General features: G+C 37.0%; 1 protein-coding gene across 1 annotated transcript; it reads right to left on the bottom strand.

Annotated features, from left to right (window-relative positions):
- Nucleotides 1–318: 318 nt before the first annotated feature.
- LOC113395228 (nose resistant to fluoxetine protein 6-like) lies at nt 319–11,570 on the bottom strand. The gene is made up of 12 exons (XM_064218356.1): nt 11,516–11,570; nt 7,219–7,358; nt 6,678–6,981; nt 6,151–6,262; nt 5,645–5,732; nt 5,210–5,376; nt 4,134–4,319; nt 3,826–4,005; nt 2,749–2,899; nt 2,025–2,202; nt 1,105–1,247; nt 319–436 (listed from the first exon to the last, which is right to left on the bottom strand). Exons 1-12 carry the CDS (start codon nt 11,568–11,570, stop codon nt 329–331), a joined length of 1,812 nt encoding a protein of 603 aa, XP_064074426.1. The 3' UTR covers nt 319–328.
- Nucleotides 11,571–13,151: the final 1,581 nt, after the last annotated feature.

The raw sequence follows: 13,151 nt of genomic DNA, 5'->3' as shown, positions 1-13,151 counted from the left end.
AGCTATCCACGAAAATTTGCGAGAAAACCTTATTCAATAACTTACTTAAATATAATTTTTATACTAATGATTGGCTTTAAAACAACATTAACCAATTATAGTTTTAAAAAGTTTACAGCAGAAATACTTTATATACAAATATATGATATATTACAGTGACTTTGTACAATTGATTAATAATTTAATCTACTTAAACGTTAAACTTATATGAAGTTGCTTCTAACTGAATCACTTTATAACCTAACACGGTTAGTTTATTAACACTACGGGAGAAGTTGGAATTCAGTATTATAACAAACACATAGAAATGATTATCACAGGCTTGCCCCTAAACAAGGAGCGCGGTGAGGGTGCGCTGCGCGGGCGACTCCACCAGCAGCGTCAGCGGCAGCGCCGCCACGTGCGTCCACCACCACGTCGACAGCAAATCCGCGCCCTGACACATTCATATCAACCATTTTTATTTCATTGCAAATGTATTTTTTTTAACTCTATGCTTATCTTTATAATTTTTGTACGACTTTGTTTACGAAACAGTGTTATGTGCACTAACACATTCTTTAACGGAAAATATCGAGTCGTATTTGACTTTTGTATTACACGCCCGGTGCGGCGGTGGAAGTTCCAACTTGCTATATATGTAACGAGAGATTGCCGATATGTTTGCTTCAAGTGTATTAAAAGTATACGGTGACATTTTACTAACGCACAGATTTTTAGTTCTCTTTCTGTGTGAGAGCTATTTGGCTCTATCCCCAACCCCGTACCGCTCCGAACGCGTGTGCATGTTTTCTTTGTTGTCATGCGATATTACAAAATAATAATGAAACTTAATCGTAATTAGCTTCATATGGATTGGATATTTAGATTGCGACTGGCAACCAAAAATAATAACATGTAGGCACATTAAGTTAACACAAAAAATATGTAACAACAGTACGTCTGTGGAGATACAACAATAAGAAGTAAAATGTGTTATTCGGTAACGGACTCATTTTTGCTAAAAAAAAATGTTATTATTATATTTGCAAAAAGTTGTGCGTTACATCGTAATAGCACGTGCCGCAGTCACATACAGACTACTGTATAACAATATGAACTAACGATGTTTAATATGTTGACTTCAGTGAGCGTGCGCCGAGCGCCCGCGAGCTGCATGTTGACGAGCCAGTGCAGCATCAGCACGGACAGCGACATGCGGCCCAGCGCCGCCCAGCCGCGCCACGCCGCCAGTCGGTGGAAATGATCTGAAACGACATTTTGCTTAATATAGTAACGAGCTGTCATTTTATACCACATTCGTTTAAAACTTTAAATAATAAAAAAATCCTAATGTCCTATAGTCTTATAGTAGTTTAGGTGCTAATTGATAATTTTGGCTACAATACGATAAAAAAACTTATGTGTGTGTGTGGTGGATGGATGACACTAATCAAAAGTAACCCAGCTTGTGTAGTTTAAGATCGCAGGATTAAACACTCTCAATTACATTATGTTTCGTCAGAGAAATTATATTACTCATCGTTTAAACAAACAATTGGGCAAAGTAAAGTACTCAAACGGGCTCACAAACTCTACTACTATTTTGTGTACTGACTGTCCTAGCCACCGGACCAACAAGGTCCGTAGGTATAAGGTTGCAGATCCCGAGATCCTGGATTCAAATCCCAAATCGGTCTATATATATGTGATAAAATGTTTTTTCTGGTTTTCTGTAAAAGTTCTCAGTAACAGCCCGGAGTATGGAAGTTGGCAATGTGTACACTCCCGTGCCTCGAAAGGCACGTAAAGCTGTTGCTTCTTGGCCTGAACTCTTTCCAGTCGTGTCGTTTTTCCGTTCCATCAGATTATGTAAGAGAATAGAGCGTGCCTGTGTTTGCGAACACACTTGGGGATATTTTTTGCTTAGTTGCCAGTCTTGAGACGGGCAGTCGTGGACGGAGTCGGACAGGAAGATGTCACGTTATCTTACTGTTACCCACAGTTTATGGGTGTACGTGTTGTAAAAACAATATGATACTCACTATCTACGTTATTAGCAAAGCCGAGGAGCGTCATGGCGGCGAGTACCGCGAACACGGGTCGCTCCACGGCCACGTAGAGCGCGGTGGCGGCGCGGGATGAATGCTGCAGCATCCTGTTGCCCGCCAGGATCCACATCACGTGCAGCGGGATCGACATGTGCGTGAGCCACACGAACCACTAGCGGGACACGGCATTGTGACGCGCATACATATATCGAATGTTAGCATTATTTTATAATCGATTGCTGAACAATTGGCATTGTATTCTTGTACTGTACTGTGTATATAAAATGTATGTTAAAATTATTATTTACCGCGATGTCGGGTCGAAACGATAAATTACGTCAATAGTAATCGATTACGATCTTTTTGAGGTTTTTTGTGTTTATAATTCGTCTCGTGCTCGACCAAACCGCACAGAACCAGTGTTAAGGTGGAATTAAATCCAAGTTTTTTTAATGTCATTGGTTTCTATAGTTAACGATAAAAAACGGACTGTGTTCCCTTTATGTTCATCCAGTCTTAAATCCTCGGTCAACATAAACTTAGTACTCCTTTTCAACCTGAATACTCAGAAGGAGGGAGGGGAAGTATAGCCGTAATTTTGCATGTTTTATTGTATTACTTTATAGCCCAATAAAATGTAGAGCTTGTTCTTACTAAGACTAGGCTAATCTTATAAATTAGTGATTATATATTATGTTGATTTACTTCGGTCACTTACCCTGTGCTTAGATATCTTGTATCCTTGTTCCTGCATATTGAAGTGTATCTGTGCTGTGAGCAAGCCAATGAGACAAGCCGGCAGGCTGCCCCACGGTGCGATGTAGAACTGGTTGAACGACGGGATACCTCGGAAAGTGTTGCGCACGTTTCTGAAATAGATTAATAAATATATTATTTGATTTTATTAATAAACCTTACCAAGCGATGTAAACTAACTGCATGTTAATATCCCACTGTTAGGCCTTCTCTTGAAAAAGATGATTCCTTGAAGGCAATCCGGCCCCGCACGAGTCAACGGGTAGCGTGAATAGGTGACACACTCACGTACAGGCTGACGCAGGTGCTTACCGGACATGGCTGTTTCGGTAAGTACCTGCGCGGGAAAGTAACGCGGGAGGCATCACTGCTACGAGTATGGGGCGCCACTGAACACAGCGCACCACAGCCTGATGGACTGTACTGCGTGGGTGCCCCTGAAGCATTCCCTGGCAACTATAGTCGACGGAGATCTCACGCTGCCAAGCGTGATTAACGCCATGCTCGACAGTAACAGGTGCTGCATGCTTCGTATCGCGGAAGGAGACCACGGAACAAGAGCATGAGTAAAGAGGAAGCACCGCTGACCGGAAGCCGGGGTGAAGGCACCCACCGCCGAGGGGTTCTCTTTACCCCGGGAACCATTCTAGCTTGGCCGGGAGCCTGCATGTTGGTATTCCAGCACACTCGGCGCCAGCGAGTCCCACTTCATTTGGCGAAATACGTAACTGCGTTTTTGCACGAGATAAGTTAAGACTAGGTCTTTTCTTTTAAAGGAGAAAGCTAAGAGCTCAACCCCACTTAGCTGTCTCAGTTAACATTGTTAGATACAGATTAACTTTATAAAAATCTGTTTGTTTAACTACAATTTTACATTTACAAATTTTAATAGAAAGATTTAAAAGAAGACAAGAAAACAAAGCCAAAATATACTCACTCTCACTTGAAATTAGTGATTAAAAGTAATAAAGTAAGTCACGGACTTTATTTATACGATATCCTCAATGTATAATTGCTACGCACCGCGTATGTTACTTACTCAGGGACCATAATGTATAACAATGACTTCCACTCGTTTTTGTACGCTAGTCCAGCGTTCAACAAGCAGGACAGGAAAAAGAGCAGAGTCAGAACAGGCACTGGATTCTTCTTCTTCTGCACTAGGTACAGCATCAATACAGAGGCCACTATAAAAAGTTGCATATCCACAGCCAAAAACCTGTCGAAAAAGAACAGGGGTTAATTAGTTAAGATTCAAAAATCTTAATGAAATTTGTTATTTTAAATTTATAATAATTACACAAATCATGATAGTGACAAATTTTATTGATTTAATAATTGACTCACCACGTCTGTAACAAGCAATGCTCTTCTGAATAGAAGAAGTTGTTCAGATAGAGAGCGTGGGTCCAGAACTTCTTGCTGCAGACCTGGCTCTCCGCGCCTACAGTGGCTGCCCACTGCGGCCCGTCGCCGCTGTGCTGCCACCACGTTGCCGCAAAGCCGACCACCAGCAAGTGTACGGGTGACAACCTAATATTTCGATCAAATTTTATTTTAAAATAGTTTTCATCCGCGGCTGCGCCTACGTGTCGGTCATAGGTTATAAAAATATTTTAGTAGAAAAACACGACTGCTTTTTACGATCCTTTACTGGGGTAATCTGAATAATATTTACCTTTTGCACTAGTAGTCGCACACAGCTTCTCTCGCGTTATAGGGTTAGTCTTCAAGATTGCTTCATACCAAATTTTATCAAAATCTTTTCATTCTCCTGGCCGAGATAGCGTAACGCTAGAGTTACTTTCACATTTATAATATTAGTAGTCAATGTGTACTTTGTTTTGTTTTGTTTGTTTTGTTTTTTATTATAAAACATGTCATCGATAGTGGTTTAAAATTTTTAGTTAGTATAAAAGACCAGGCTGGATCAACCCTCAATATGGATTAGCAATTCAAATCTGGGGCCTCATTTATTTAGATGGAATGTCTTCGTAAGTAGAACACTAGAACTAATACATAGTTGATATTGTTTATATTTAAAAATACTCCTAAATCTTTAACGAAAAGAGAAAATATAAAGATTTATGCATGCACCCATATTTATTTTGAACAGTAAGTACATGCTACTGGACCAGCACTGACTGTTTCGTACACAATCAATAAACTATATAATTTGCCTGTACTAAAACACTTGCTATTTTTTTACCCTACGTATAAAACAGAGCAATAATATTAGCCCCGTCAAATTAAACTAACTCACCCAATTTGCATTTGTATCATAACTGAGAATAACATACGAAGTAAGCTTTTTAGAATAGTATGCGGTACCTACCCAAAAGGGCTTGCAAAAGCTCTACCACTAAGAAAATAAAACTCTTATTATACACTCGTTGTATTTAGACACTGATGAAGGTTCTTACCTGGCTAGTCTGTACACGATACACAACGGCAGATGAGTGAGGTTGAGCTTAATCTGCTTGGAGAAGAGCAGCAGTCTATAGGCGAAGAGAAAGTTGGAGAGCACGAAGAACGCCTGCACTAAAGATGTTCCGTTCCGCACCAGTATGGTGGCAGAGTATTGAAGGACCTAAAAGTAATATTTTGGATTTAATATCTGCGATCTCCCTCTTTGGTAAAATTGACGCCACCTAGCGACTAGCGTATAAAGCAGTATTTGCTACTGAGCCTTGGCTGGGTTTAGTCCCAGTCAGTCAATACAAAGCTACTCAAGTTTTACTCAACTATTTTCGGCTGCGATTTTTACCGTATTAAAAGTTGAATCGACGTCTATTATAATATTTTGTGATGGTTGTTAAACATCAAGCAAGCTTAATGTTCAAAGCATCTAAGCTTACCTGTTCAAAGAACTCCGGGTTGTAGAGGTAGATCTTGTGAAGTATTTCTGAAGCATGAGTCATCATCACCAGCGCCAACAACAGCACTCTATAATATTCAAAAACATAGTGTTAACAGGCTCACTCAACACAACTCTTAACTACTTTAGATTTTAAAAGAAATCATTACACAATCTGTGTTTGATTTAACGCAGAATAATTTGTTATAATATTTTGTGTTACCCTACATTGTTGATGTTAACCTATATTTTATTTTACATAGAACTGGATTTAGTGAAAACCGCTCCAAAATCAAGTCAAAGATTACCAATTTCGCTTCATATGCACTATTGACTTTTGTGGGATAGCATAAGATACAGTTGCAAGATTAGACTCACGCATACTATTGCCCTAACAGGCGAAGTTTAGTGAAAGTTATAAAAGTACGTTGGAGTATGTGCGACCAGTAACAGTGATCAAAAAAACCTAATACATATTGGGGTGACGTGAAATAAACATTGTTATACCTGATACCCTGCGCCGGAGCAAGTGCGGACAGTCTCGGATCGCCATTCTCGTATATGGCAAAGAGTCGGTTCCAGTTTGCGCGCACCGACCACGCCAGTAACAGTTTGTTTTCTGGTAAAATGTCTAAATGTAGTTTTTTATGAGAAGTATTTAAGAACACATTTGTAACAATAATTTTCCCCTTCCATTTATGGGAAATAAACGTCTGTTGGAAACTACTTAGGAATACATTTTGCAACCATATTCCGATGGAACGGATGACACGACCAGAGAGAATCTGTGTTATTTACAAGTTATGGGAGTATTAAATGTACATTGTATTCAAAACATTAAATTTAACTTGAATCATCAATAGCGTAATGCTTTACTGGACGAGTAGCGATGGAAAAAGCCGCAGGTTTGATTCTGACCCCTTAAGCTATTGTCGCCTCACTCCTAGCACAAGCGTTAAGCTAAATTGGAGGGGTAAATAGAATGTTAGTAATTATTGGGGCATTGCTACTATTATTTAAAAAGTAAAACTTACTGCCTTCCCCTCGAGCTACATAATCGTACAAAGTTCCAACAGCATTTAGGAAAAGTATTACGCAAACTACTACAATAAAAGCACGTTGCGGGATGCTTATGGCGTGGGGAACTCGCAAGTCATCCTGTGTAGTGCACGTGTAACTCTGTAGAGACGCGCTCAGACCGGGCGCCAGCGCGTCCTGCTCCACGCAGCGCTCGAAGCGCGACGTAGAGTTACGCTCACTAGACGGACAGCGCGTACTGAGGCAGTAGCCGCGGTGCAGTAGAGTGCGATCAAAATTTCTTGGTTCGGATGAATAATCCTGTCAAAAACAATATTTATAATTACAGTATATATGATTTGGGTTCAGACTACAGAAGGTCAAGAATACCTTTTAAGTTTTTATGTCATTAAGTCATTTAATAACTAAGTGGTTTTAGGAGTACGCGTTTTAAGAGGATAATAGATAGGTAAGGAGCTCCTCTTTTCCCTCTCTGCTCCTCATTATAGTAAATGAATGGTCGAAACTTATTATTATTATTTTAGAATGAATACTTACTTTGAGGGAGTTGTAAACGGCATTGGGCTTATTTGCTGTGAGGCGGAAAGTGCCCAAGCAGTAGAGCCCCTCCGGCTGCGAGAGGCAACGGTCGTAGTTGTCGAGTTGGTACAGTTGCGGCAATTTGTAGGGGTCATGTTCTAGAAATAAACACTATTTAACTTTTTAACTTATATATTAATAGCGTAAGCCAGTAGTTTTAAAGGGAATGTTGACAACACAAGCCAAGCATACAAGACGGGCTGTGCTGATACAGGGAGAAATCATCAAGGCTATCGCAACGCCATCGGAACGAGCAATAATCGACGAAAATCTGTTGACGATTGAGATGCAATCAAATAGCGACCCAAGCGCATATGAGGTCCCGGAGGTTTTGCAAAAACCTTTGTGTACCAATGACTCATCAATCTTCTTACAGGATCGGGTGATTCATGTGTGTTCGTGATAACAGCACGGTCAACAGCACCAGTCCAAACATCTTGGACTGGTATCGCTGCAATGCTTTTTCCTGATAGCCACACAGTTCACTACCGCTTGCCATTGTGCTTGACTAATGAGTCATCTTCTGGCATCACATACAGCAGTGCCGTGGTAACATGTTCAGGGCTTGTAAGCTGATCGTATGGGACGAAGCGCAAATAGCATCAGGAGCATCTATAAAGGCAGTTGATCGATTTCTCCGTTTTATCACTGGCAATAATCATGTGCCATTTGGTGGCAAAGTCGTCTTACTTGGAGCTGATTTTCGTCAGATTTTGCTCGTGGTGGCTCTCAATGTGTAAGGACCTCAGAACTTACAATTGAAAATTGTTTCGATTACTATACTGCTTTGTGTCTTGATCGTGGTGCCTAATGAACGGAACCCGATTGCAAGTTATCTGGACGAGAAATAACTGTCTTGTTCTTGAAGTTCTCTGTGACTCAGCTAAAGACGAACGAATGTTTTTGCTCCGCATCGGTCTCACACTCTCAAACACAACGTTCCCTTTCCATATAATCCCAGTCAAGTTGGCATTTGCCATGTCGATTAACAAGATTCAAGGACAAAATTTGGACAAAGTCAGCCTTTTTTTGCTGACCCCGTTTTTTCACACGTTGCCATGTCTCGAGTCCGTTCTGAAAACTGCCTTAAGATACAAATTGACAACAACTCGCAGCGTGGTGGCATTATTGGAGACGCACCATTGACCAGAAACGTTGTCGCAAACGAGATGTTATAATAAGTTCAATGCTCATAGTTCATTGCATTGAGCATTTATTATATAAATTATTACTTTTCAAATTGCAATGTTATAAAATGTGTAAATTTTTGAAGGTTTATTCCAAACAAAATAAAGTTGTCGAACTAATGTATACTAGGTACTTGACATTAAAATTTGTATTTAGAAAAAGTTTTATAATTTTGGCGCCAAATGTAGATGAGCGATTTGTAGTTTACAATGAAATAAAATCATAAAAAAACCTGCCATAGGTTTCGAAATTCCTAAAAAATTTGTTAAATAAAGGCGAAGTTTTAATTTCACTGGCCGAGGAAAGGTTTGTGTTAGATATGGCGTTTCCTGAAGTTTGTTCAAGCGATATCCATTCGTGATCGTTTGTTGCTAGATGGTGTAAACGTAGTAAATATGTATTTATTTAAAGTTTCGCTTTTATTGTTGACCCCGAATTTAGCCGGTGTCAAAGAATATTCCGAAGGAGAATGACAAGACTTTCACTTTATACAGACAAAGCAAATAAATTGTTTGAACATATTGTTTATCATAAATTTGAGCAGCTGTCTTTTGAGTGGATGGCAGAGGGAACCAGCATACCATATTCGACAATCAAGCAGCATTACTTCTTTTTGATATATCTTAGTCTAAGGAGGGGGCCAGTTGAAACACAATCTACTATGTAAGACACACACATCGTCTACGTCTAGCATCTCACACTTTTTTCATAGTGAAAGAATTTATTCATAAATTTTACAGCGAATGCGACCGCTTACCATCAGAAAACCTATTTGCTCGCCTGCGTTCCTAATATAAATTGAAGAACAAATCGCACATACTTTTTTTTTTAAATTAGCTGTTGTTTTATGTTAAAAAAATATGTAGCAAGAATACTTTCTGGAAAACTATTTTCAACAAAAGCAGCTATACCATAAAATAAATTTTTCAAAGCCATTGACGCGTTACACATATTAAACAACAAAATTTTGGCAATAAGAGAAATTTTATAATACTGTTTGTTTGTTTGTTTGTAATACCCGATGGAAAAAGCCATACATATAGTACCAAACAAGTAAGTTCCCAATCGTAAAAATTGAAGGTAATGCTGATTTACAGATATTTTGGAAAAATTGGCTTCATATCATTTTAAAATAATCAATATGCTTACAACGATATTATGTATGCATATTTTTGAAAGAAACGCTTATAACCATTCTATAGACAGGACGAGGGCAAAACTTATAACATCCAGTTTCCAACTTCGTAAAGTCAATACATTATTCCTGTATTCGTTTCAATAATAAGATTACACAGTTTTTATTAATTTAAAACTCTTGAAAAAAAAAACATTGATAAATAAGGCGTATTACTCAATACAAGATTATATTAATGATAAAAAACCTTGGATTTAGTATTTGTCGATTTTAAGGTAGGATATATAATTTTAACTGTTCTTTATTTATTACTGAGCTCCATAATTAAAATGGTGGATAATAGTAACTACTGTTATTTACCGGTTATTCTCGGTAGAGTCTAATTACCGAATCGGTGGTAGCTTCACATTTGATGAGTAACTGTAACACGACTCTCTGAACTATAATCCTATAAGTCTACTTGAACAAAGATAGTTTTAAAAAACCAATTTTTTTTATTAATAATCAATAAAAGGCGCTTATATATTTTGTGACAAATTTTTAACTTGAACTTGTCTGAACTCGCCGTTTTGTATTATTTAATGGAACGCTATTCACTTTAGACTTTAATTACTGTAAATGATACAGAGGCTAATAAAAATAAAAATTAACTTCGCGGAAACTACCGAATCTGAATACTATGTAAAATATAAATAAATAAAATATACTTTCGCGAATGGGTGGACCAAGGTATTCTATAAGTCGATTGTGTAAGTTGTAATTCAATTTGTTTTTAAAGTTATGCCTACATTTTTAAATTTAACTAATATTTCTTTCTAGCTTCGTGGAAGAGAGTTTAGACGCAAAACCAACGGTCGTCTTATAGGTAGAAACGAAGGTACATAGAAACGCATAAGATCGAAATAATTTTTGTTTTAAAACATACTAATTAATGATACTAAAAATTCTTGTTCTTTTTGAGAAAAAAAAAAGAATTGAACAACATTACAGTGTGACGACAAATGTTGTCCTTACGAATAATATACTTAACATGATCTTGTTTATTATTTCGTTTTAATTACAAACTATTATTGATATTATGACTAAAGTGGTAAGATGTTTCCTAGGTAGCATTAAATATGTTTTTTGTAGCAACTACTTAAATAGACGTCTGAGGGAAAAAGATTTATATTCTTGGAGAAGACTGATATTAACTCAGGACTGTATACATGACAAATTTGACTAAAATAACAGGAATGTACATAATCTTTATAAACTCTATAATTCATTACTAGATTCTTTAGTATTATTGTATGCAATGTATAAAGATAAAGCATATTCTGTTTATATATTGGCAACAGTACGTAGCTTAAAATAAATCGTAAGACATAAGAACAAAAGTATAAAACAAAAAAGCAGAAGAATGTGACATATTGGTCGCCTAACACATTGTATAAAAAAATACTCTAATAATTGTATTTATACTGTATACACGTTTTATTTATATCGTATGGCAAAAAACTTTTATTATTTATTAAGCTAAAAAACAGCATATGTAGATGGACTGATAAAGTCCAAGCCACCGAATGGTAAGTGGTCACGATAGACAACTGACATCAACTCCTTAAAAAAATTAACCATTCCTTACATCGACAATGTGCAAATCTTAGAACTGAGAAATTATGTCCCTAGTTCCCATAGTTACACTGGCTCACTCACCCTTCAAACCGGAACACAACAATACTTAGCGGTAGAATATATGATGAGTGGTACACACCAAGACGGGCTTGCACGAAGCTCTACCACCAGACAGAATCGGAGTTCTGTCTTCATATAATCTCTATATTCTGTAATCACTGCCATCACTAAATATAACATAGCTTTACGTTCAAAGAGTGACACTCAACATAGAACCCTGTAATAATAAAACGGGAGTTCCCTTCGCTACCGTACCAGTGTACCCCGTCGCCGCCGCTGCTCCCGTCAAGTACGCAATGAGGCGCCACATCGTGCTCAGCCGCGCGGCCGCGATCATAAACTGTCGTCGAAACTGTCACTTGCCATATATAACTTCGCCAGTCTCACCACTCGCTGAAACTTGTGACGTACAAGGTTTATATATGGTAAACGCTTAGAGTTATTCAGAAAGCTTTTTAAAAGTTACACAGGTTCATTCCTTTTTCAAAACCGTAATACAAAAAATATACTTTATTCAAGTAGCCTTTTCAAGCACTTTGGAATCGTCATTTAACAAACTATATTAAGTGAAGCTACCACCGGTTCTTCAGTGGCAGTGCCGTCTTTGAGTGAAAATAAACTTTATTCAAATAGCCCTTTGTTTATAAGGACGTTTCTATCAATTAAGGAAATTGAATTACATGAAAAGCTAAACGAGGGGATCGTTTAAAACAATACTATTTATACGAAGGAAGATCTAAACTTACTCAGCAGTAACAATAAATGTGCAAGAAATCACATGACATTAGTCTAGAATTTTTATAACTTAGTTAAGTTAACCAGTAATTACTCAGTTATTATTACAATGTGCGGATCTCATCGGAACCTTGGAGTTAATATCGCATTATATTGTCAATGCATTGATTTCTAAGTTAAACTAATTTCGAATTATATTTATTTTCGTAAAGGGATTTAATCGAATCGCTTTTGATTAGTTTTAATTATATTTATATAATATCCGAAGTAATTAAATATGACGTACAAAATCAATCACCATAAAATAATTATTCAAGACTTTTATATAGATACTCGCCCATATATTTTATGCATAGTTATTGATAAGACTAAAATTAAATTTCAGCGTCGATACTCTACAAAGTTATAATTTCCAACTTATACGAGTGAGTGTGTTTTATTTTTCTATGTGATAGAACACAATAATAATATTGTGTTTATGGAAGCAGTAGAACTAAACGACTAAATAATATCCCCTGAATTTATATTCGAATAAAATAAAAATAAAAAAACGACAAAAACATTTTTGGATGAGTAAAATGTAATAAATTACCGATGTTATTCTCAATTAAATTCTACTGGAAAACCTAGATATATTTGAGTCAAACATATTTTATACACATGCGTGTCTATTTATTTTAAAAATAATTTCCATTTTGATATTCTAAGCACTCACAGTTGTCAAATACGATAATACAATGACTTTAATAGATTAATAATACAAGAAATAAAAGATGATGAATTATGATATAATGCTATGTTAAGTAATTATAAAGCATTTTATATTCATACTAGTTGTCGCCCGCGGCTTCGCTCGCGTTTTAGGGGTCGCTTGTCGTAACCTATGTCCTTCCTTGGAGTTCAAGTTTGCTTCATAGCAAATTTCATCAAATTCGGTTCATTGGTTTGATAGTGAAAGAGCGACAGACAGACAGACAGAGTTACTTTTCCATTTATAATATTAGTATAGATAAGTCGAAATCGATTTGTACATAACTCACCTCTAAACAAATTTTTAGCAACTACAATGAAATCTTTCGCAAATATCCTAATATATTTTCTAATACAAAGTTAAATAATTTCTTAAAAAAATCATTTAGTGTGTCACTTTTAGTAT

This window comes from Vanessa tameamea, chromosome 21 (genome assembly GCF_037043105.1).
Source record: "Vanessa tameamea isolate UH-Manoa-2023 chromosome 21, ilVanTame1 primary haplotype, whole genome shotgun sequence".
NCBI classification, from domain to species: Eukaryota; Metazoa; Arthropoda; class Insecta; order Lepidoptera; family Nymphalidae; genus Vanessa; species Vanessa tameamea.
Note: the sequence above shows the minus strand (reverse complement) of the source record. Positions and strands in the feature narration are given on the sequence as shown.